The sequence below is a fragment of the Pinus tabuliformis genome, chromosome 8 (genome assembly GCF_031772625.1).
Source record: "Pinus tabuliformis cultivar Carrire ecotype Pingquan chromosome 8, CPIR1, whole genome shotgun sequence".
Classification (NCBI taxonomy): Eukaryota; Viridiplantae; Streptophyta; class Pinopsida; order Pinales; family Pinaceae; genus Pinus; species Pinus tabuliformis.
Window position 1 is genome coordinate 1,376,737,255 of NC_142294.1, and position 27,307 is coordinate 1,376,764,561.

Sequence of the window (27,307 nt, forward strand, 5' to 3'; positions counted from 1 at the left end):
GAAACCATTGACATTGAAATTTTGCATAGGAATGAAGAAGTCATGTGAATTATAGAAGATGTGTGGTGGAATTTTTATCTTGAAACTTTTTAGAGTTTTCAAATCAATGTTGCAATGGAATTTGCACATTCATTTGAGGGGGATATTGCTAACACTTGGGTCCTGTGTATATCATTTTATTAATTCTTCATTACCTACATTACAAGACATTCCACAAAAGGTAAGAAATAGTTTAAATGCAAAGATATGATTACTTATGCCAAAAAAGAGTGTGATTTTTTCAGATTTCCAAGAGCACTACTATTCTAATTTCACAAGGAGAATTCCCTTTTCCTACCATTGTTTTTAAATAACAAAAAGAACACGTCAAAGATGTGATAAATTTAAATATTTCCTTAACTTACTATGAATAGGTAGTTAGTTTGTATGCCATTGAGGATTTTCTTAATGCACATGAATGATGGAATATTCGACAACTCACATAATAGAAAAGAGAAGTTATAGAAGATTACTCTACTTTCAATATTTCATTAACCATAATTGCCTTGTAATTAGATCCTTTTAAAGGAAATAAAACTTAATAGAGTGTCACACATCTTGTGGTGTCACACATCTTATTAGCAAATTGTTGACACTTGGTTTGATTATAAGGAAATTGCAAATTGGTTAACTATTGAAAGGAGGATGGGATATTATGACCCAATAGAATTTGTAATGTAGAGTTCAATTGGATGAACATCCATTTAGGTATTATAATTCAACATGATGAACGTTAGTTGCATAAAGGATGTGCAACAACATTAGTCTAGGGGAGATGAGATTACTTTGCCAGACAAACCTAATAGTCCTGTTATAGTTATTGGGGGTAATACAAGCACATTGATGTTTGATGATGTGGTGACATCTCTATTGTTAGACAAGATGAGGAAAATTAAAATGGAAGATCAATTGAGGATGTGTTATAGGTGATAGGTCAATTGGTTAACAAAAGTAAAGTTAAGTGGAGTAAAATATTGACAAGTGTGCCACACATTCTAGGTGAGAGGTCAATTGGTTAATAGAGGTAAAGGAAATTGGCATAAAACATGAACAAATGTGCCATAGATTCTAGATTTGGCTAGAAATGTGAGATCTATAAATAGAAGGTGTGATATAGACATGCATATCATATTTGAGAAAGATTCACATAAGATGGGTCATTGTGCAAAGGTGTTGGTGAGAGCTATTTGGATTGGGACATTGTAGGGGCTATCACGAAAAGGCAACACAAGTTGATGTAGCAATATAGTCAGTATCTAGTTGATGACACTAAGATATGACATTAAAGGATGGGACATATGACATTAAAGGATGAGACATATGACACTAAGACATGGTATTAAAGAATGAGACATATTGGCCAAAAAGTTGTTTGAGCTATATAAAAAAAGAAATTGTGAAAGATTTCCTAGTAAGTTTATGAAACTTAATATCTCTAAACATTGTATTGATGGGAAGTAGTGTAATGTTAAATTAAAAAGCCTAGAGTAATGCAAGATTGACCCCAGGAATTTTGTTAACTAACCGTTAATGGTAAGATCATTACTTGCAATTCGGTGCTCAATAAAAAGAGGAAGTTAGTATTAAAGAGTTATGACCACCCATATCTCAACATCAATTCATCTTAATGTTGCTACAAAAGCTTTATTTATATATAAAGCAATAGAGGTAGTTGAACCCCTTACTATATCCTTTTGCCTCAAAGAGCTTTGTGATGCCAAGTTAATCATTCTTGTGCACTCTATCTAGGCTGCTAATTGATTGAGTACCACGAAATAAAATGGAGAAATTAAACTTTGTATCAAAGTGGTAGCATTTGAAAGGATCCCATGCTAAATGTATTCCGTGGTTATAATTCTGTTTCTAAGAGATGAGGAATATCGAACCCGGTTATTTTATCAGTGCCCGGATTTCTGTTTTGTTGGACTAGCTCGAAGGCCGAATATTTGTTTCCGTATATTATATGGACATAGATAGAGGCTTATACTGGGCATCATTCAATCTACATGCTTCAGTAATTCTGAGTAAATATATGGACATAGATAGAGACTTTTACTGCTCATGGTAACTGGCTAATGACCGATGTAGGATGATTCGCACTAGGTTAATCAAAGTTGACCTACATATCATAGCTTTCCATATGTGAGCATAACTCACATCACTGGGGAATAGATTGTGAACCATGAACCGAAGTAGACAGAGGTTTCAGAATACATCTGGGTGAAAGCGCCCAGGAATGGGGGTACCTTCGTCTGCCTGACGAAGTTGCAACGAGAGAGCATAATTATTTATCTGTAAAGTCCTTAGCTGCTCTTCACTTTGTGATAAAAGTTGTTTCACACGTTGCAATTCATGACCTCTTTCTTCATGCTCCTTGTGACGTTGGTGTTGTATGGCTACTGCTCGCTTCAGAATAGCATTATCACCAGAAAGGCTTTCTACTTGCTGCTTCAGCACCACATTTTCCTTTTGCAGGCTTTCAGCATGAATAAAATCTCTTTCTGTGCGATTAACTATGGCCTTTTCAAGTGCTTCCATTGATTTTGAGACACGTGATCTTGCATCATCTATGTTTGATGAACTCTGCATCTCTCGTAAAAGAAACTCCACCCACTCACAACCATTAACTGGAATGGCTGCTCCTGCATGTGGATCTGGATTTGGATTAGTGGGACTCGTTGTGGGAGAAAAATGGAGTGTCGAATTAGAAGGGCGTAGCCTCTTGGAGGTCGAAACTTGTGCATCTTCTTCATAACAATGTGACCTCTTTCGAGATACTAGTAAAGTGCCAGACATCCCCTCCCTTGGCCGTGCATTTGGATAGTTCTTTTTTATCGGACAGGATTGTAACCTTTAAAAGAGAGCATTGGTTGGTCGTTGGCACTTTCCACCAATGGAGGATGGTCAGTTCAGGATTTGGATTGGAAATAAATGGAACGCCTTATTGGGTTATATTCCTACAATCGTCAGATTAATGAACAACTGGTACAGTTTCCATTTCTTAAAAGAATGTGATCTTGAGAAGATTTTCTCTCTTCCCTGGGTTCGGGATAAAAGCTTTCTTGCCTTGCATAAATGGTACATTGGTTTTAATCCTTTAAGATCCACTCCTTAAAATAACTATATTTGGGTTAAGCTTCTGGGCCTTCCCATTGAATTGTGGTCCAAAGAAACCCTTGCTATGATTGGAAATGCCATTGGTAAGTTTATCTATGTTGATCCGAAATGTCTTGGAGCTAAAGATAAATGTGTTGCTTGGATCTTAATTGAAATAGAATATGGGGGGGTTTTCCCGAACACATCGAATTATATTGGGATAGTCTTGCCATTCATCAGCGTCTGGACTACTGGGGGGTCCATTTTAGGTGCACGATATGCCACAGAACTTGACATCTAAAGGCTTCCTGTCCTCGCCATCCGGTTGGCAGGAAAAGAGGCAAGGAACATAACAGATTATCCTTTGGCTCCAAATCTGTTTTGCATAATTCAGAACATATTGGTTATTTGGATATAGATAAAATCCCCAATTTGGTGAACATCCGTCCTTCGATCTCTCGAGATATCACTCAAGAGAAATCATCTTGCAGTCCTATCAGGAAGTCTAAATCTTTAGAAAACATCAGGCAAGATCATTGTTCCCTTGAGGAGATCAATTATATTTCTCCTCACAAAACATCGTTTCCACATTCCTTATATGTCTCTTCCACAGAAAGGAGGTCACACTTCTCTGTTGTTCCCTCTCCTCCTGAGCTCGACACTGATCGAGCCATTCCCTCTCCTATCCCTGTGCCTCATCCTCCTACTAATTTCCTTATAGCTCCCAATGTTACTTACATATCATCTTCTCCTCATTCTCCCGGTCATCGCCCAGGTGTGCATAATAGGTTGGTATCCCCTCATCACTTAGAACCCTCCTCCGCTGCTCCTACTTCGAAGATTGACATCAAAGCCAAGGCTCCGACATTGACCTATACCCCTCATAACACACCTGGCTCCTCCCCGAACAATTCATTTGATGATGGTCTTGATATCCTGCTGAAACACGACTCCCTTAACCTGCGTCCGTTGTCAACATCTAAGCCTCATAATCCTATTTCTCCTTCCATTAGTCCAAATTCGGTAGCTAATATTACAGTCAGAAAGACTCAGAATAGGGGTAGCAGACACTTTAGGGGTAGAAAAGGTAGAGTGGATTTGCATATTAGGGATCTTTCTTTGATTGATGTCCCCATAGTGGACCTCGCTGGTAACGAGCTGCTTAGAGCAAGTATTCCTGGTGAATGTTCCAAATGATAAGCATAATATCTATGAATATAAGGGGTCTTGGTGTGGGCCTGAAATTTTTGGCACTTAAGGAACTTTTCAGATCTTCAAACTCTAAGATTATTCTTATTCAAGAAACCATGCATGGATGCCAGGATTCTATATCATATTTTAGGCGCATGTTTCCCTCCTGGCATATAGCTGCCACAGATTCATCTGGTCTCTCTGGTGGGTTGGCAGTTTTATGGGATCCGCTCTGGATCTCAGCATTGGCTTTCAGTTGCTTTGCAGGTATTCTTCTTCTGGCAAAATTTAGAGGATATAATGGTCCTTTTCACATTCTTAATATATATGCTCCGTATAAAGACCGCTTTCCTTTCTGGGACCGATTTCTATCTTCTGAGTTTTTTGACATTGACTCTTTGATCATTGGGGGGGATTTCAATTGTACTCTGAGCATCGATGAGGTCTGGGGTAAAGGTAGGAAAATGGACCATGTGGGATTCAGGCTTAGAGAAGCCATTCTGATTCATAACTTTGTTGATGTTCTCCCTTCCAGAAGCAAGCCTACATGGGACAATGGTGTTGAAAAGTGTGCAACAAGAAATGTTTGTTGAGAATGCAACAAGATGATGGAGCTTAGTGAAAAGAGTCGCCTTCACTAAGTGGGCCCGCAGGCAAATTATGGCGCAAGTTCTATTTTTGGATCACAGCAGGGATGATCACAACAGGAGTGACCACAACAGGAGTGATCACAGTAGGAGTGATCACAACAGGAGTGGTCAAAGTCTATTTTTAGACTGGCTGTCAAAAATAGAAAAGTCAAATATTATTGTCTCATAATAATATTTGGACTATAAACTTGATCTTATTCTCTTGGAGCACTTCAGTTTGAGCTCCAGAGGTGGCACATGCAGCTGTTAGAAGGAAGTACGCTTTCTTTGTGGGTCAGTTGAGTTGTTGCATGCATGACTTCAGTTAGAACTCAATCAGTTGAGTTTGGTGGAGTTGATTGTAGAGTTGATGGAGTTGTGTTCAGTTTGACTTGGTTAAACTAGTTATAATTAGTCTAACTGCAAATAGACTAATGATGAGTTGTTAAACTAATTATTAACTCATAATGCAACTATAGAATACATCAGTTAACTCAGTTGCATGTCAGTGCATGTTCAATTCAGCAGGGACAGGTGTTAGAGGATCATATTGCTATCAGTTGTGACTATAGTTGTGCATGAAGATTTGCACAATCAAAGGGATTGAGTATGCCAATGAATTGGCCAATACCAAGTATTATAGCCTCTGCTCACGTCTTTCCCAGTGTGAGTGATTCTTTGGAGGTTAAATACGAGTTTGGTAAACCATTCTCATTCATTCTTGAGCAGGTATTGCGTTGTGGAGGCAGGCAATCAGCGGGGGAGATTTGGAGATCAGATCTGAGCTGTATTGTGTGTAGCATGTGGAGATAGTATTGAGTACTTGTGAGGAGTATTGTACTATGTATTGTTACATGATTCAATCACTATACTATATAGATAGTCGGGGTTTTTAGCGAGATGCTTTCCCTGGGAAAACACTGTGTTGATATGTGTGATTGATGCTTCTATGTGCGCCTGTGAATGTTTCTGCTTCTGTAAATTGATGATCAACGTAGAGGAGGTTATGTATTATGCATGTTCCCCTTATAAGTGTATAATCAGGATAATCTCTGTGAATGTGTGTCATATTATTCAAAATTTCTACAAATGGGAGATCGAATGAAGCGTTCCTAGCTAAGAGATTGGATCGTTTTCTCATTCATGATAGTTTGATTGACTGTCTGTGATCCCCATCTATTATAAATATTCCCAGTTTCATATCTGATCATCGTATTATCTCAATTAAACGGAATCTGGTGGGTCATAGGCGGGGTTATCCATTTAAATTTAATAGGGTCTGGATGGAGAATGAGCAATTTAACTTGATCATTAAGGAATACTGGTCATCTCACTCACTTTCTGATTCATACTAGAAGTCAGAATCTTTTCTGGATCGTTTAAAGGGCTTAAGATATTGTGTTAAACATTGGCAATGGGGTAGGGTGATTTCCAACACAAAAGATCTAAATAATATTAGCGAAGAATTGGGAGTATTATCAGAGAAGCTTATTTCAAATAATGTTTCATTTGATACGAGGGCTAAGATCAGGGCCTGGAGAGAAAAAAGCAAAACTTGTTGGCTACTGAGGAGGTTTCTTGGAGGCTCAAGAGTAGAGCCATTTGGATCACCATAGAGGAGGTTATGTATTATGCATGTTCCGCTTATAAGTGTATAATCAGGATAGTCTCTGTGAATATGTGTCATATTATTCAAAATTTCCACATGGTATCAGAGCTGCTTGATTTGTAGAAGATATGTTTACAGGATATCAAGCGAGGATTGATCATCGGATCTATTATTCAGAAAGTGTTTACATTTTATTTCTTCAGGAAAAGTCTGTGATCGGGCCAGGTAGCCTCTGGATTCATCCTTCTTTTGGAGGGTGAGATATCCGGTGAATGCCCATACAGTTGATCTCTGTACAAGAAATACTTTGTTCTCACGAATTCTAGATCGGAAGCGGTTGAGTTTTGAGCTGGTGGAATTTGAATTTAATTCCAAAGCAAGGGCGAAACTCAGAAACATTAAGTGTGAGAATGGAGACAGTATGCCCAGGTATCTCACGAAGTTCACCCAATGCCGGGATGAGCTGGGAAGTGTGGGGGTAACTGTTGAGGATGAGGATGGTGAGTCTAGCACTCCTTGACCTTCCTAAGAGTTGGCATAGCTACTAGGACTCGGTGAATGGAAGGGAGAAATTGCCAGGATGGGAGAGACTTTGGTTAGATCTTGTGCAAGAGGAGATTAGACGGTGCACCAGAGACAGTTCTTCATCTATGCATGATGAGGAGAACTGTGCCTTAGCGAGTAAGGCGAAGAAGGGGAAGGGGAAGGTTTCTCTTTCTGAATCTAGTTCTTCCAATGATGGGAAGAAGGTTGACAAGTCGAAGGTGCGATGCTTTCGTTGTCATGAGTTGGGTCATTATGCTACTAATTGCCCAAAGAAGAAGTCCAAGAAGGGATCTAGGGAAGGATCTGAAGGTGAGGCACTTGCTTCACAGTTTGAGTTGGATTTCACACTCTTCGCATGCATGGTTTCATCCATGGTGGGAAGTGGTTGGTTTCTTGACAGTGGAGCTTCTTTCCACATGACCGGTGACAAAAGTTTGTTCAGTACTTTGGAGGAGAAAGATCTCCAGATACTCATAGGGATGGGTAATGATGAGAAGTATAGTGTCTTAGGTGTAGGCATGGTTATTTTTCAGAGGGAGCATGGAGCTTGCCTTACCTTGACTGATGTCAAGTATGTACCAGGATTGAAGAGAAACTTGGTGTCGATCGCGATGCTGGAAGACAAAGGCTATGATGTGGTCTTCAGAAAGGGAAAGGTTTTCCTTAGACACATCATCACTAGACAAGTGAAGCAGATTGGTTCACGGGTCAAGAACCTGTATGCTCTTGAGGTTCAAGATGCATGCAAAGCCTTGAGCAGTGAGGCAACTGATGAAGACTTGGTGGTTGAGAGGGAGCGCATATTACCTCTCAACATGCAGAGCCAGAAGAAGTCTCAGACGATTGTGGGGGAGCCACAATTGGTGCAGCAACTTTAGGAGGTTGTGGAGGAGCCAAAAAAAGGGAAGCTAAGAGGAGATCGAGTAGAGACATCTACTCATGCAGAGACCTCTAGTGGGGGGAAAATTCGAGCCAGGTGGGCTGAGGGATCACATGCAGCCACACCTCCAGGTAGGAGGTGGGGCGATATAGAATGATCATCCCAAGGAGGAGGGGAAGGATCCTTGAGGTACCCAACCTCTTGGATGAGACCTTGCTACGGGAGCCCCAATGTGTAGTAGCAGGAACTGACTGATTGGGTAGAGACAGATGTGGATGGAGTGGCAGAGAGAGTGACAGTGCAGGGAATCCCAGGACAACGCATAGCTAGCAGGCTGCAGCAATGCGAGAGGCACAAGTGTTTTGCACAGTGCTAGGTGGCACAGAGAGGTGTGAAATGGTGCGAGATGCATGGAGATTTTGCAGTAGCGCAGATGTCAGAGAGGGAGCACTTGTCAGCAGCAAGTAGAGCTTCAGCATCAGAGGGTGTTTCTAGCCCAATAGGGAGGTCAGTTGGGAGGTGCAGTGTGGATGCAATGCTGGGAGATAGAACTAGCAGCAGCGCAGATGTAGTCAGAGATCAAAGTGACAGAGGCTAGAGTAGTCAGATATTGAAGAGCACAGAGATGCAGAGTTTTTAGTCGATAGAGGAAATAACAGTCAGATACTTTGATGATAGAGCAAGTGGACCGACCAGATGTGTTGCATGGAGAACATTCTAGAGTTACAAGATTGGGTTTGAGAGGAAGCCTTTCTTGTTGAGAGGGAGTGTTGAAAAGTGTGCAACAAGAAATGCTTGTTGACAATGCAACAAGATGATGGAGCTTAGTGAAAAGAGTTGCCTTCACTAAGTGGGCCCGCAGGAAAATTATGGCGCAAGTTCTATTTTTGGATCACAGCAGGAGTGACCACATCAGGGATGATCACAGCAGGAGTGACCATAGAAGGAGTGATCACAGCAGGAGTGATCACAGTAGGAGTGATCACAGTCTATTTTTAGACTGGCTATCAAAAATAGAAAAGTCAAATATTATTGTCTCATAATAATATTTGGACTATAAACTTGATCTTATTCTCTTGGAGCACTTCAGTTTGAGCTACAGAGGTGGCACATGCAGCTGTCAGAAGGAAGTATGCTTTCTTTGTGGGTCAGTTGAGTTGTTGCATGCATGACTTCAGTTAGAACTCAATCAATTGAGTTTGGTGGAGTTGATTGCAGAGTTGATGGAGTTGTGTTCAGTTTGACTTGGTTAAACTAGTTGTAATTAGTCTAACTGCAAATAGACTAATGATGAGTTGTTAAACTTTATTAACTCATAATACAACTATAGAATACATCAGTCAACTCAGTTGCATGTCAGTGCATGTTCAGTTCAATAGGGATAGGTGTTAGAGGATCAGATTGCTATCAGTTGTGACTATAGTTGTGCATGAGGATTTGCACAATCAAAGGGATTGAGTATGCCAATGAATTGGCCAATACAAAGTATTATAGCCTCTGCTCACGTCTTTCCCAGTGTGAGTGGTTCTTTAGAGGTTAAATATGAGTTTGTTAAACCATTTTCATTCATTCTTGAGCAGGTATTGAGCTGTGGAGGTAGGCAAGCAGCGGGGGAGATTTGGAGATTAGATCTGAGCTGTATTCTGTGTAGCATGTGGAGATAGTACTGAGTACTTGTGAGGAGTATTGTACTATGTATTGTTACATGATTCAATCACTATAATATACAGATATTTGGGGTTTTTAGTGAGATGCTTTCCCCGGGAAAATACTGTGTTGATATGTGTGATTGATGCTTCTATGTGCGCCTGTGAATGTTTCTGCTTCTGTAAATTGATGATCAACGTAGAGGAGGTTATGTATTATGCATGTTCTGCTTATAAGTGTATAATCAGGATAATCTCTGTGAATATGTGTCATATTATTCAAAATTTCTACAAATGGGAGATCGAATGAAGCGTTCCTCGCTAAGAGATTGGATCGTTTTCTCATTCATGATAGTTTGATTGACTGTTTGTGATCCCCATCTATTATAAATATTCCCAGTTTCATATCTGATCATCGTCTTATCTCAATTAAATGGAATCTGGTAGGTCATAGGTGGGGTTATCAATTTAAATTTAATAGGGTCTGGCTGGAGAATGAGCAATTTAACTTGATCATTAAGGAATACTGGTCATCTCACTCACTTTCTAATTCATACTAGAAGTCAGAATCTTTTTTGGATCATTTAAAGGGCTTAAGATCTTGTGTTAAACGTTGGCAACGGGGTAGGGTGATTTCCAACAGAAAAGAACTAAAGAATATTAGCGAATAATTGGGAGTATTATCAGAGAAACTTATTTCAAATAATGTTTCTTCTGATACGAGGGCTAAGATCAGGGACCTGGAGAGAAAAAAGCAGAACTTGTTGGCTATTGAGGAGGCTTCTTGGAGGCTCAAGAGCAGAGCCATTTGGCTCAAAGAAGGGGATAAGAATACAAAATTTTTTCATCGATTTGCGAATAAGAGGAGAGAAATAAATTCCATTTGGGAGATTCAAGATGAGTTGGGAGCCTCGGTGTTTTCTCAGGCAGACATATCTAGAGAGGCTGTTAAATATTTTCAACAGGCATATAGCAGCAAGGGGGGATGTGAATTTCCTGATATCATTTGGGGCATTGAACCATATCCCATTATGTTTGATGAGGAGCAAAATGATCTCCTCTTTGCCCCGGTTACTGAGTCAGAACTCTTGGCCATCATGAAATCATTTCAAAAAGACAAGAGCCCGAGTCTTGATAAATGGACCATTTATTTTTTTATCCACTTCTTTGATATTCTGAAATTAGATCTTTTGAATATGGTGGAGGCATCTAGGAAAAAGGGTATAGTTCCTCATTCTATTACATCAATGTATATTTCCTTAATTCCTAAAAAGAAGCTATCCCTTTCATTTAGGGATTTCAGGCCCATCTCTCTCTGTAATACTATTGATAAGATAATTTCTAAAATTATTGCAATTAGGATGAGAAATATGCTCTCTATGCACATTACTCCTGATCAACATGGCCTCCTAAAGGATAGAAATATCTTAAAGGCTGTTGCCATTACGTAGGAGGGTCTCCATTCTATGCACATTAGGAAGGTGGAGGCTGCCTTTTTAAAAATTGATCTCAAAAAAGCATATGATTGCATAGATTGGGGTTTCCTCAGATGCCTTCTCATCAAAATTGGCATTAATATTAACTGTTTGAATTGGATTATGGCTTGCGTAATTGATGTGAACTATGTTGTTCTTGTTAATGGTATTCCTTCATCCTTTTTCCTGGCAGCTAGGGGTCTACGACAAGGATGTTCTTTGTCCCCCCTCCTTTTTATTTTAGTAATGGATTCACTCAGTCTCCACAATAAGAGGGCCATTAGTGATAAGGTATGTAATCCGATGGTTATCTACATAAATATTTCTTTCTCTCATAATCTATTCATAGGTGACATCTTGTTGGCAACTATGTTGTGCCGTGTTTCATGGGACTGTCTGCACTCAATCTTGGGGAAATTTCAGAAAGCCACAGGGCTTTGTATTAATGAGGACAAATCATATTTTTATATGAAGGATATCAATTCTGAGATGGCTATGTATCTCTCCAATCTCTTTCATATCCAGGTGTCTCCCCTCCATGAGGGCCTAAAATACCTCGCTTCCATCTCAAGCCAGTCGGTTACACCTCTACAGATTGGTCTTGGATTCATGATAGATTCATTAAGATAACCGAGGGCTGGGAATTCAAAAGTCTCTCTCTGGTAGGTAGATTTATTTTAACTCAATCGGTCCCGGTTCAGTTATTGGTCTATTGGGCTCACCTATTTTATATCCATGTTAAGATTATCCATAAATTGAATCGGAGCATGGCTAATTTCATTTGGGGAGCAAACACGCATCATAGAAAATTCCATTTGTCAAAGCTTGCGAACCTATCTCGGCCTAAAGCCCTTAGGGGGTGGGGTATTATGGAATTAAGCTTATTCAATATTGCTCTTCTTTGCAAATCTTTATGGAAATAAATTTTTGAGATCAGTACTTGGAGCATCATAATCAAGGCTAAATATTTGAATAACAGAGATATTTCATTTTGGTTTAGACAGGGTTCTTTTGGTGCTCCTAAAGGTTCTGCCATTTGGCGTAGTTTTCATAAAATAGAGGGTTATTTTCTAAAGAACCTCGCATGGAATTTCCAATTGGGCAAAAAGATCCTAATTGGCCTGGATCCATTGGCGGGCGAGGCTTCGGATTTTAATATTCCTCAACAACTGCTTCACTATCTTTAGCATATGCGATTTTTTTATTGGGATCAGGTTATAGATAAATGGGTGGGCTCTATTCCTATTTGGAAGTCTGCTGAAATGATTGGACTATATGGTACACAATGTTCTCAATGGGACAAGATCATATCTTATATGCATGGTAGGGGTATCTTCAAATCATCAGAGGAAGATTATCCTATATGGAATGGACCTAAGGGGCGATCAACTGTTTATGTAAAAGACATCTATCTCATGCTTCAGATGGAGTACCCTACTTCCCAAACAACATTTTCCCCAGTGTTTTCTGGAAAGAAAACTGCCCTACCAAGACGATTTATTTGCATGGTTGGTCTTTAACAACAAGAATCTGACGTGGGACAATTTAGAAAAAGGAAATTGGCATGGGCCAGCTATTTGTCCCATTTGCAAAGCAAATGAAGAATCTAACTATCATATTTTTCTAGTCTGTCCCCTTGCTATTATGATATGGAAGTCATTGGCTGATAAATTTGGGCTGAATAGGATTTCTTTCACATCAATTAGAGAGGCTTTTCATTGGTGGAGCAAAATGAGACCGGACTAGAGGCCTATTCCCTTGATCATTATTTGGTCCATTTGGAAATGGAGAAATAAGGCATTGTTTCATGAAAGAAATATATTTTTTGCTCTTGTTATAGATTCTATCTTATCTCTCCTTCCCTCTAGCAAGACTCCTCAAAATCAACAAATTTCCAAGAAACAAATAGGATCCTCAATGGACCTTTCTGTTCTTCCTCGCGCATTATTTGACGGGGCAGACTCGAATGGAATCTGTGCTTGTGGAGTTTACATTATTCCTCATGTGGACCAATGTATTAAAATCTCATGGAATGGTGGCAAGGGATCGAACAACAAAGCGGAGGCAATCGCCTTGGCTGGTCTCATGAGTTTTGGTGACTTCCTTGGCATCCAAGGTTTGCACATTTTTGGTGGTTCCAAGGTGATCATTGATCACGTGAGATCTGCTCATCTCATTCAGAATATCAACCTCTTGGGGTGGTTGGAAAGAATTTCATCTTTATGGAAGTATCACAAGGATTATTCTATTCATCACATTGGAAGGTCATTCAACATGGAGGCAGATACGTTGTCCAAAGAAGGCATTTCCTCTCAAAACGAATCTTGGCAGGTTTCTATCACTGTTGGAGAAACTCAGCATAATATTTAGGATTTCCGTCTCCCCGGTATATAGCATATATAATTATCTTCTCATATCTGGTATGTTGAATGCACCTACTACTTCAAAAATTTTGAATCCTCATATATGGTATGTAGCTTGAACCTGTTATATTATATATTTCCTCTATGCTTCATCATTTTTCTATCATCATCATCTATTCTGATGTTTATTATATAGCAGATCATTATAATATTTCGATATGTCCAGAGACGGTATTTGTCATATTCTGATCTGATAAGGATCTATATCATCCCTCTATCATGTATGCTTTTGGGATCTTTTAGTTTTTTCTCAAGATCTTTCTTCATGAGATATTTGGGATTCCTCCTACTATCTACCATATGATGTACATTCAGAAATATTTATGAATATAATACAACTTTTTTTCTTACTGAAAAAAATTGAAAGAACATGTAGAATTGCCTCTATTGGAGAGATGGATAAACAACTAAGACACTTCTTAGAGGGAAATGATCCCTTATCTACATGATGGAGATTAATGAACATTGAGGGAAAGGCTTGATACAAATCATTGTATGCAAATTTAATCAAAGGTTAATATTTTTCTTAGTGGAGTTAATTTTTTTCTATATACATCTTTGGCATTTATTTAACGAGTCGGTTAATCTCTATTTTCTTTTATATTTTTTTGAGTGATATATTGTACTAAATTTAAATATGCTTCAAAATTTCTTGTAAATAATCATTTTCATAAATTTGGAGTAGTTTTATATTTTTATTTAATATTATTGTGGTAATCTCACTATATAGTGTTGCAATTTCTTTTATGTAAATAGTAAGCATGCTGTGAATTAGAATTACTAGGATAAAATAGATAATTTTTTTAAGCTTATCCACCAGTACCATGATGGAATACTCTCTCTCTATATCTATTTATCTTTCAATGTCTCCTTCCATCTTCTTCTCCCTCCCTCTCTCTCTTCCCCTTCTCCCCCCCACCATCTATCTATCTTTTTGTGTCTCCTTCCATCTTCTTCTCCCTCCCTCTTTCCCCCCCCCCCCCCACCTCCACTCCTCTCTTTCTACCCTCTCGCACCCCCCTCCCTCACTCTCTCTCCATCTCTCCCTTGTCACTTCCTCTCTTTCTCCACCTTTCTCCCTCTATGTCTTTCTTCTTCCCTTCCTCCCTCTCCCCCTCCAACTCCATCTCTCTCTCCCTCTCTCTCTTCCATCCTCTCTCTATGATTCTATCCCACCTTATCTCCCTATCTCTCTCCTCTCCTCTCTCCCCATCTCTCCCTTGTCACACGCTCCCTCTCTCTACCTCTATCTCTCTATGTCTTTGTTCTTTCCTCCCTCTCTCCCCCCCTCCAACTCCATCTCTCTCTCTTCCCCTCTCTCTCTCCCCTCCTCTCTCTTCCTTCCTCTCTCTCCCACTCTCTCCCACCTCCCTCTCTTTCTCTCCCCCCGTCACTTTCTCTCTCTTTCTCTTCCCTCTAGTTTTGCCATTATCTCCCTCCCTCCCCCCTCCTCTCTCTCTCTTAAATTTGATTCCTCAATATTGTGTCTAAGAAAGTATCTAAATTAGAAAAACTCAATTAGTTGTAAAATATTAAACCTATATCTTGGATCAATCATGTCAAAGAAAATACAATAATGAAAATTTAAATAAACCATGCACTATCTTTCCTTTATTATCATTAGTCAATTTGTTTGCTCTCATGGCTTCCATCCTTAGTTAAGATGTATCTATGCTGGTTCTTAATAATATTATTTATATTATATAAATTTCACATCTCTATATATAAAAGTGTCCCCATTTTTAATTTTATTATAAATTTGATTTAATTTCTATGGGAACTTTTTAGTAGCCCTAATGATAAAAGGTTTAGCTATATCTCAAAAGTAATTATAACATTTTTCCTTTTAGATTTAATTAAAATAACTTATTTATAAAATATTTTGATAGTGAAATAAATTATGTTCTTTGGCCATGTAGTATTAATAAGCCATGGTATTAGTCCATGATAGTAACAAATCCTATTTACATGTTAATGATATCCATGGTAAACTAGGGGTGAATATCAATAGTTAAGAATCATGTCATATCGTTATAAAATATTTGGATTGTAAAATAAGTTATGGGTTTTGGCATGTGGTATTGATAAGCCATGGTATTGACCCATGATCTTGTAACAAAGTATATTCACAAGTTAATAACAAAATCAAAATATAACAAATTGACTTGAACTTGAACTTTTTATTATTAATTGAGCCAACATTTAAATGTTTACATGCATAGGGCTTTATATTACTTTTAACTTTTAGTTTATAACTTTTAATATTTTACTTTTAATTAAACAAATATATAAATATATAAATATTTATGTTAAATGTTAAACATTTACGCCTCCACATCTACTCCTATATGTTGGACATTGGATAAACCAACGCTCCTGTGTGTTTCGTGACATGGACTAAGCGCCTCTTGTGGATCCTTATCTCTGGCGATGTGATCGTTAACTAACACCTACGAAACACACTTGACATGGACTAACCACCTCTTATGGATCCTTATCTCTGGCGATGCGATCGTTAACTAACACCAATCGTGATTCCCAACAATTGGTCTCAGAACGCAGGGCACAAGTTCGATACACACGCAACTCGTGTTGGGGGGAGATTGTTGGGCATTGGATAAACCAATGCTCCTGTTTGTTTCGTGACATGGACTAACAACCTATCGTGGATCCTTATCTCTAGCAATGTGATCGTTAACTAACATCTGTAAATTTTGGTTTTGGTCTAACAACAATCGTGATTCCCAACACTATATTGAGCCAACATTAACATTAAAATAAATTTATTAAATGTTAAACATTTACCCTTAACATCTACCCCATACTAAACTATAAAAAACCTGTCAAAACAATCAAATTTTCTTTTAATTTTAAGATTAATAATATTTAATAAAAATATCCAATATTTTAATAATTTAACTAAAAAAAATAATATCATTAAACCATCCTATTAATTCAAAATTAATATCCCTACACCCTTCATTAAATTTATCAAAATTTAAAAATATTCTTAGAAATTCCTCATATTATTTATTCTCCCTCTTTAATATTATTTATTTTACGTATAATATAACTTTTATTTAAATTAATTTATGTTATATATATATATATATATATATATATATATATATATATTAAAATTTATTTCATATTCTTTGATATTTATATGTTTTAAGATTATTTTAAAAGCATAAAAATTATTTTCAAAGTTCCATTTTTCAATGAGTGAGTGAAGTGTTATATATTTTATGCTCATAAGCTTTCTCTTCAATAATAAAGGTAAAACTTTCAATTTCTCCCACTATATCAATGGGTGAAGATTCTATAACTACTCTACTTATATGCATCTGTTAATATGTATGATATTTATCTCATGTTTCATTAATGTTGGAAACCATATTAACAAAAAGTGTCTGTTATTTATATACTCAAAATTAGAAATTATGATCCTCGAAATACATCTCATCCTCAAAAAGGGACATTTAGTTCACAATCCTATCAACAATTGGCTCCAAAATCAAGCTTTGAATTTGTTTTTTCCCATTTTCCTATTCCACTAGAAAGTTTGAGTATCTTAAGACCATAGTTCTCTCACTGATTTATCTATATTTTACTTTGAGTAGGATCTAAGGCTTCTTGCTATTATTACCAAAAAAATCATAGCATGCTTTAATGAGAAACGATGAGCACTATCCAAAACAAGTAAAGCCCTTTCTCCACAAACCCTTGGGATACCTTAAGAAGCTCCATCTAAGAATCCATGGGGTATGCTGTAACCAATCTTAGGGTTTTGTAATATTCTTGGAATAGTTTTTTGGGACATTTATTTCCTTTTCCGAACTAAAGTCTTATAGATAACCTTCTACAAGTGCTTCTTTTCCTTCTAATAATAACTTGATCGTAGTGAGTGAAATTCTGTGGAAACTCCCCACAAAATATAACAAGGTATAGTTTTTACATATGAAATAGTTCTATCTAACAACCATGATTACAAAACTTACAACATATAAGCTTTATCCCATTGAACTTGCAAATTATAACATTGAAGTGCCTCCATCCAAATAACCTTGGAAAATGGACAACATGTACACATAAGTGGTCCACAATTTCACTTGATTCTTTACATAGGTAATACCATTAGGTCCTAATTCCTTTTCTGACTATTGTCCCATGTTAATACCTTATTTTCTGGTGAAAGCCAAAGAAAAACTCTAGTTTTTTAGGGAAAACTACTTTCCACCATTATAGACTCATTGAACCTCACTCTTCACTGAATTTAGAAGCATAACTTAGCTCTGCAATAAGCACCTGGCTATAGCTTGCTTCCTTGACTAATTTAATTGATCAATATGGTCCTATAATTAAATACGATTTTGTTTTAATAAATCAATGTATCGGGTCCATTTAATACTCATACATAGGTCTCAATCCTTGTATCCCATTCCTACAAATCACATATGCCAAATGACATTATAATATGGATAATCCTTTCACATGAAGTGATAGAAGATGAGGTTATGAAATCCTATCATTTCCATTACAAGAAATCTAGGGGTGCTTACGATTGCCAAATTATTATGTGTCTTGATCTTCTAAGCCATCTAGTTTTCTAATATGTCAAAGGATTTTACCAATAATTTTCATGCATGTGCAGCCCATTTAAGAATATTTCTCTCTTCGCTAATCCATTCTTCTGATTCTTTTCACACAATAGTTGGATTTCATCACTTCCCCTCACATACCTTTACTAAAAAAGAGTCCCTAAAGGCTCCTTCCTACTAAAGCATGACTAAAAAAATACACATAATTTAGCATCGAACATCAAAGTTACTTAGCCATGGTTAATTGGTCCACTTTAGAAATGATACACCTTTGTCCACTCTTCTTATATACCAAAGAAAATTGAAACATTTTATTCTAATATTCTCTAAATTGCCTTTTCAAATGTGTGTAATAGAAATCCAATATCCATGAACTCCTTCTAAAACGGATTTTTATCATCACCATCCTTCCTCCCCAAGACAATAATCTATGACACCAATAGGTGATTCTATTTTCAACCTTTTTAGGAAGCCTCATCCAGTCTGCAAATATAAAGTCATTAGTGTTTAAGTAAAAACCTAGATGCTTAGGTGCCTTGTCCAAGGGTTCAATCCTCATAAAAAAAGCTTGTTCAAGTCCTATTTTCACCAGATCACTCATTCCATTAACCAATAGACGTGACTTATGCAAGATTATTTCCATTCTCAAAGCTTTGTAAAACTATTCTAGTAAGTATTTAAGGTAAGTCATCTCCCTCAAATTGCCTCTCCATAAAAGTAAAACATTATCAACAAATGACATGTGTGACCATTATGGTTCTTATGAATTTGATGCCTTTGATGAATTTCACTCACCTAGCGTTCTTTAACAACTTTCTAAGACCCTATGTCGCAAAACTAAACCAGAAAGGAGATAAAGGACATCTATTACTAAGATCTCTAGATTCCCACAAACACTTAATGTAGGGCCATTTATTAGAACTAAAAATTTAGTTGTCTCAAAACAACAAATAATCTAGTTAACGAGTTGATGTTTTAATCTCATTTGCAAAATATCAAATATTAGAAACACCCAATTTAATTGTTAGACACTTTTGTAAGAACACTTTTTAGAACCACTATAGTATATTTTCTCAATTTTATAAATGTAACCCTTCTTAAGTTGTCCCAATTGAATTGTGGATTTATTTATTGAAAATAAATCAAAATTGTTCCTCTATAATAACAATTGAGTGAGAGGGGATTCAAGTTGGTTCCTACTAAACATAGACCCCCCTGCCCCCTCTCAACATAAAATTGAATCCAACATTGAAGTCTTGTGAACCCTATTTCCATAGATTTCTTTCTTTCTTGCATCAATGTCATAAGCCTATCAACACCCATGAACAATTAAATTTATATGGTTCGATTAGTCTAGCGGTCATAATCATAGTATAAAATTAGAAATTCATCCAATACACTACATATTTGTCTTCTATATTATGAGATGTGATATATCTTTCATATTTCATTGATCTTCTATCTTACATGATCTGATTTGTCTCTCATCTTTCATCTGTTGTGCATAGATATTTGCATTATCCTACCTTAACAAATACACTATGGGCCTTAGCAAAATCCATACATATGACATGCATAATGACATTGTGCTTACCATTGTTGTGTTATTCAACAATCAATTGAAGCCTTCTTACTTGACCTCGTACCTTAGTTTTTTGAAATTACCTTATTTTCCTAGCTTCAACTCGAAATAAAAATAAATTTGGTAAAATATTCAAAATACTTTTTCATAAATATTCAACACGAAAGGGGGCCAAGTAAATTTAAATGATATACAAAATATGAGTGGAATAACTTACCTATCATTTGTTTTTCTCCTCCTGCATTGTTAAGGGTGTAACATGATTAGAATTGGGAATGTTGGATTTCTAATCATTGCTTCTCCCATTAAGACTTGGTGATAGGTCACTTGAAAGATAATATTATAGCTTCAGATACGGAATCCTTGTTCAATGCATCTTTCCTTCCCGTAAAATATAAATCCTAAAATATAGCATGTCAACACTTATAATAAGTACTAACCATTATTTCATAAGGTAATCTAATTTTAAGCACAAAATCAACTATGCACAAAGGAGTATGAACATATGTAAGGTTCCTATAACACATATACTACCATTTCATCAAATAATTCACATGTATGGTGCAGCTCATGTCAAAGAATAATGAAGGAAACATAGTTGTGGTTAAATACACTAACACATCTTAATGCCATTAGTAGGACTAAGCATAGGATCTACAACCATGAAAATCCTATGCAGTCTAAAAGTTGAGTGGTAACATGTTTCATAATTACACAATACATGCATAAATCCACCTATGCAATGTGCAATTTCCTCTACCACCATGCCATCATACTCCTTTGAGTAAAATTGCATATAAATATAACTATAACATACATTGCTAGAGTTTCTCATTAAAAACAACTTGAAAACAACATAGGCATGGAAAAACAATCATACCTTAAACCATCTTGACCTTTGTGGCCTCTATTCTAACCTATGGATTTTCCTCTCTATCTAGAATAGGATCTAGATATGAAGCTACACCATGAAGAATTGTGATGAAATTTCCATCTATTCTATGTCCAAACAAACATAGATCACATCTACCTCCCCTAGACACATGAGGTTGATTATAGGAGGAATATAGAGGGCCTGCATTGATAGTGAAAATTAACTAAAGATTTGTAAGGTGGAAAAAACTTAAAGATATTACCACTCCCAAATTTCACTCTTTCTTACTACTCACAAGAAGGCATACTATTCCATATGAAGAGGGAAATTATGTCATTATACTTTTTTATCGTTCTCTAAAGACACTAAGCTGGCCTACAATTGAGTCGTCTTTGGTGGTGTTTAGATTTGGTTACATGGTTAGTGGTCTAGGTTCCATGTAATTTTCAAGGATCCAACAAGCGATTGTTCATAATATTGGTTCTGTCTGGATTTTATTTGTTGAAGTTGAAAAAAAACTTGTAATGTATTCATTCACTTCTGCACCCTAGTTGGATTCCATATTATTGACATTGTTACAATAGATCCCTTTCTTTACAAAATAGTTGTGTGATAAAAAATGTTGAGTTTCAGAGGCCTGTGCCTTAAATCAATGCAACCCTTAAGCTAGAGTAGTTCCAATATATTTTCAACCTTTCCATAATATATAAAAGAATGAATGAGGCCAAGGGCAAGGAAATAAGGTGGATGGTGCAGAAAGGGTCGAGAAAATAATGTGTAACAAGCAGGATTAAGAATATAAAAATTGTGGCAAACTCAATGACAAGTGGTATACCATTGGTCTACTTTCCAATGTTAAGCTCTCTCATTTCCATTACCTACTAAAAGCATAGGCACACATTCATTTTGGAAAATTCTATTGCATGGATTGACCATATGTGTCTCCCTATTTAAATTGCACTTTAGAGGTAACTAATGGAAAAAAGAGATTTTTTGAAAAATATCAGTAGGTATCTTCTTTTCATATAGTATATAAATAACGCCCTTGTCCCAAGAAAAAATATTTTGTAGAGTCTATCAAAACTTGGAACCTCTAGTGTTGAGAACTCTTGGTGTTTTAATGGTTGTGAGATGGAAGCCATAAATATAATACATAATATTTTCATAAACAGTAATGAGAACCAACATGATTTGCATTTTTTGATGTTTTATTGGCTTAATTTAATTTAGTAAGATTCATTAAGCTGATAGGCTTTTTATGGTGAGGTTCCTCCTCGCGACATTATAGTAGATTCCTTAGCCTTCAAAGAATATACCCTTTCGATGGTGCGACTGATTATGGGCGTCCCATATCTAATTTTCTTTGCCCGAGATTCTTTAACTCTTAATAAGCATGCGGTAGCCACAAGGCGGAGATATGGAATCATGACTATGGAAAGTACGTTACACTATAAAGCTGGGGCTAAGACCTTTAGTTTGGAATAGGGGGGGATTCTTTAAAATACTATTCTACAAATGGTTCCAATGTATAATGCATGGAAACACATCACACACACCTCAACCTTTATGATATCGGTGATTTCATAATGTAGAATTTGGTTGCAGTCCTAATACTTGTGATCTTCGATGACTAATGTGCCCTTATCTACATGGAGAGGAAATTTGCCCAAATTTACATTAAAACCTTTATCCGATGCGCAAATAGCCCTTGATTCATTTGAGCTATTTCTGACAGTGGTGCTAGCTCCCAAATCAGAGCCCTCTCTATTGGTGATTTCCAGTCAGAGGTGTAACCTTCATGCACAACATGTCAATAACACATATTTCATTAAAATTGGAAAAATTTTATTACAAGGAAATCACTAGAATTGAGGTTTTTGGTTATTTTGAAATTCTAGATCCGTTATTTAATTCCAAATTTAATGAAATATGTGTTCAATTCGTTGATTGTTGATTGCCAATCACCTACTGTGTTTGGCCCTTTGTCCTATGGATCTTCATGTCACCACAGTCTATATGGCATATTAGAGCTCTCTCTATCGACAATTTCCAATCGGAAGTGTAACCTTGGTGCATGACATGTCAATTCGTCGATTTCTGATCACTGATTACCTTCTGTGTTTTCCCCTTGGTCCTGTGGCTCTTCATGTGAACGTAGTCTAACTCCCATAGCAGAGCCCTCTCTATCAACGATTTCCAATTGGAGGTGTAACCTTAGTGCACAACAAGTAAATTTTCTGATTGTCAATCGCTGATCACCTTTTGCATTTGGTGCTTGGTCCTATGGCTCTTCACATGACCACAGTTTAGCCCTTGTATCATAGCTCTTCAATTAGAGGTTATCAATCAAAGGTTTCACTTTGATGTACAATACGCCTCAACCTCCAATCACTTATCTCCCATATGTGATGCCATGGCTAGCACATATATGCCACGTGTTGCCTTGTGAGAAATGTATCCTGTCATGCTTTTTTAGCTTGGTGTGAGCATTGGAATATCCGAATTCACGTGCCACATGTCAACTGTCTCATCACTTAATGATATCATAGCCTCCATGTGTCACTTGTCACAGCCAATTACTGGCTCTGTGATTTTAAGTATATGTCACTATGAAATTTTTGGTAAACAGAGGAAACCTTAGATTGAATCACATCTTATAATTATTTCGGGTTCGGATATCAAATAAAATAGAAATCTCGAAAGTTGGAAGTCGGAACTTGAAAAAGAAGGATATTTGGACACCAAGAAGGATTGCTAGATATCTAAAACAAATAAGGTAGTGACACCTCGAACCTGTGAGACATCCATGTTGGTCTATTTGTCAGATGAACCTCATTATAATAGAGTTATATCTAGTAAACAGAGGTGGCCTTAGATTGGATAACATATTATAATTATTTCGGGTTTGGATATCGAAGCGAATAGAAACATTAGATGTCAGAAGTCGGAACTTGAAAACGCAGGATATTTGGACGCCGAGAAGGATCGCTAGTTATCTAAAACAAATAAGGCAATGAATCCTCAAACATGCAGGACATTCCTGTTGGTCTATTGGTCAGACGAATCTATTTATAATAGAGTTATATCAGATTTATAACATCGCCAAAATTCTTTTCAAAATTTACGATTCTTGAAGCATTGGTCTTGTATAGTAATAAACAAATATCTAAATTCCCAACCTGCAAACTGTACTATGGAACTCCAATCACTAATATGCAACCCCGATTATTTTATCATACCAACCTTAAATGTGAAATTGCATCTGCCCCTTATCATAGCTTTTGGAATACACCCTCCGATAAGATCAATTGTTGATGCACGTATCTTTCTCTCGCTATCTATTTTATTCATTAATTATCGTTTCTTAGTCAACTATGTGCATTTACTACTGTTTTATTCTTTGTCGTATGAAGATCCTATGTTTTATGCCATTTTATAGAGGCAAATTAACATGATGAAGCATTATTTATTTATTTATTTATTTTTGGAGATTTCCAAAATATTTCTTCTGGTGCCAAGGTTTCAATGCTCGAAAACTTTGATATATCTTTAATCAATATGCCACATTTTTTTAATGATTGCAACTTAAAACCTCTATATGGATCTTGGTCTCAGCGGATACTCTATTCAATTAATCTAATTAATGGATCGATCATGTGCGTTTATTTTCAAAAATGATTCTTCTCATGTCAAAGTTTCAAAATGTGGAAACTCCCATGTATACTTAATCAATATGTCACATTTTCCTTTAATTAAGGTTTCAAACTTATCTACACATCTTGCCATCAAGTACTGTTCTATTCAATTATCTAATTAATGGCCTGCCTATGTTCATTTATTCTAAATTTACTCTCACTCGGACGAGCATCTCTATCATTGGTAACCCTGCGATCTCTCCCACGTGTCCTGACTCTGACTTATTTCTCCCTCTGCTTAGTTGGTATGGGCATGTGCTCTATTTAGCCTCTACACATCACACTATTCAGCTCATTTTTCGAGTTGTATTTTTTGTTCTTGTTGTTGTGCTATAACTGGTCTCTTGTTGTTGTTCTTGCTCTCACTACTGCACGTTGTGCTGCTTCCTTCAACTGGATAATTTCCCCGGAATTTCAATAGAAAACATGTGAGAATCGAGAACCTACTAACCATATCGTCATCTACAATCAAATGGAACATATCAATGGTTTAATAATACGTATATAACTTAGAATATTATGTGCATTGTCACGATGTATAAGACACCCACGTATAGAGTTTTTGAAATGCAATACATAGACATGAAACTTTATATGCTTAAACATTCCAATTTTCCTTTCCCCTTACCTTTGACTATTGCCAAAAATTTAAACTGCATATCATTCTTCTTTCACTTGGCTCCAAATAAGTCAATCCTATGAAAGATTGCGCTCGCTGTTTTATTTCCACTTCTCTTCCAATGTTGACAACTTTTTACGGGCTTTCACCTTTCAAGGAAATATCCTTTCCTCATCATCATGAAACATTCCTTGACAATGAATGCCATTACTTTGTTGCTTTCTGGCTCTAGAGCGATCCAACCATCGCTCGAAATCGTTGAAGTTTACCTTCTTTCTTCCACAAAGACATTGTTCTAATGCTACTGCATTTCCCTCTCCGATGGTACCTCTCATCATAGAACTTTGCTTCCATCTACTTACAATGTAAATTTCATCTCTGGTGCCCTCCATTTGGGCTCAATCATCATTCTAAAATTAGTCACTTGCACTTTTTTTGCAAAAATATGCGTATGTTCACTCTTCACCATATTCGTCATGTTTTTCTGTTCCTTTCCTCTCTGTGCCACTCTCACTCTGACTAATGTCACATTGCTTTTTTGTTTCTTTATTTCTTTTTAGGAATCTACAAATTATTGAACTCGAAGTTGTCCAACATCATGCAACTTTGATTGGGGAGCCAAACCTTCTTCAAATTGTACAACCATCCATACCAACCGAGCTCTTCGATGTCACACACCCCCGCCTCATCTACTGCTTCTTTGAAACAGGATTTTGTGTCATCATCAACTCAATTGTCCTCTACTCTCCACGTTTCCATTCCATTCATGGCCCTAAGCCCCTATCATAAACAATGGTCGAGCTAAGGTAGGGTGCTTGGAAAAACATCTGTTCGTTCCTACAACAATGCTTGAGGCTCTGGAAAGGTTTTTGGATTTTAACTCATTGGTTATGCCAATGATATAATCCATCTCTCTTCCTTCGGTGATCTTGCAAATTCCTTGCATGGCCTTGTCCAAATTGGGAAGCTTTACATGGTTTCAAATGGCATTGTGAAACCAACAAACACAAATTACAACCATCTGGATTGCGAATGGGAAGTCTCCCTCTCGGTAACTTCCACTGTTGAACGTTCCTTAGATGATGTTCTGACAATTCCTTTCCATTGTTTCCATTTTAAATCTATAGGTGAAATCAGATTTGCAAACCTCAGATCAATTGTCGACATCATTGGCATTGTCAGGTCTACTTTTCCAACTTCCACCATTCGTCGAAGAGATGGCTATGAAACACCTAGGAAAAATCTCAACTTGGAGGACATCTTTGGCTATAGTATCAAGATCACCCTATGGGGGGGAGCATTGTCACACCTTGGGAAAGCAACTCGTTGAACTCGCCACTTTTGGTGCTTGGACCATGCTAGCAATCAAAGGGGGTTTCATAGTCGAATTTAATGGAAGAACTATTGGGACTATCTCGACCACCAGTCTCATGCTAGATCCCACCATTCTAGAGACCGAGAAGCTCCAATCATGGTTTCATTAAAGAGGTCACTTGGCCTCTTCACCATCACTAAGTAGAAAATTCTTGGGGCCTTCCAAGCGGGGCCACCCACAATTTACAATTGTCAACCTCATAGACTCGCATCCCATCGAAAAACCAACATGGTTCTTTGTTCATGGAACCATGACCTCTATTGACATGAAATATTTCTACTTCCTTGCATGCAGGGAAGGGACCAAGATGTGTTGAAGTTCACAAATGTTTTCCATACCCTCCACACAAATTTGGGTATCAAGGATTTTGAGCGGAATTTGGTACTCAAGTACCATGTCTGTCTTAATCCAAGTGGATATTGGTGGCCACTCACCTATTCCACCTAAACCTCTAGTTCGTTTCATATAGTTCCTTTTCTATTGCATCATTTACTATTTTTAGTATTTTTTCAAGTCCTAAACTTCCAGAGCAATTAGGCACCCCTAAAAAACTTTTTTTAGGTATGCAACACACCCATATATGTCGGCAGGGTCCTGCTGCAAATCCTGTAGTACTCATAGAGATCTTTCCAACAAGGTATTGTATGCACCAAACATAGATAATATGACCAAGTTACAACCCTAGGAAGTTGGATACCCAACTAACCCCAATGGGGACCACAAACTATTGGCGTTCCATCTCCTGGGTTTAGGGTTTTGGTTGTTTAGGGGTTTCCCATGTTGTTCAATAATAGATAGGCCCTTGATCCTAATTGTAACACAATTCAAAGGCATGTAGCCACCACATCTCTTCTACGAGATAAGCTACAATTGCTCGAGTTAGTCTATTTCCATTTCTATTTGTAAGGATATTTCAATATTTGATATTAATGATATGAAGTGTTATTTCTACTGCATCTCTATATTTATGGTTATATCTATGATTTTTTGCATTCCTATTTAAGTTCATATTAGTGGTATTAGAGTG

The 27,307-nt window shown here is 37.0% G+C and overlaps 2 protein-coding genes across 2 annotated transcripts; one reads left to right on the forward strand and one right to left on the reverse strand.

Moving 5' to 3' along the window:
• Positions 1 to 2,244: 2,244 nt before the first annotated feature.
• Positions 2,245 to 2,835, reverse strand: LOC149240634 (uncharacterized). The gene has a single exon (XM_089370247.1). The coding sequence runs from the start codon at positions 2,833 to 2,835 to the stop codon at positions 2,245 to 2,247; it is 591 nt and encodes a 196-aa protein (XP_089226373.1).
• A 10,193-nt stretch (positions 2,836 to 13,028) lies between these two features.
• On the forward strand, positions 13,029 to 13,481 carry LOC149240635 (uncharacterized). The gene has a single exon (XM_089370248.1). It carries the CDS (start codon positions 13,029 to 13,031, stop codon positions 13,479 to 13,481), a length of 453 nt encoding a protein of 150 aa, XP_089226374.1.
• The last annotated feature ends 13,826 nt before the right edge of the window (positions 13,482 to 27,307 follow it).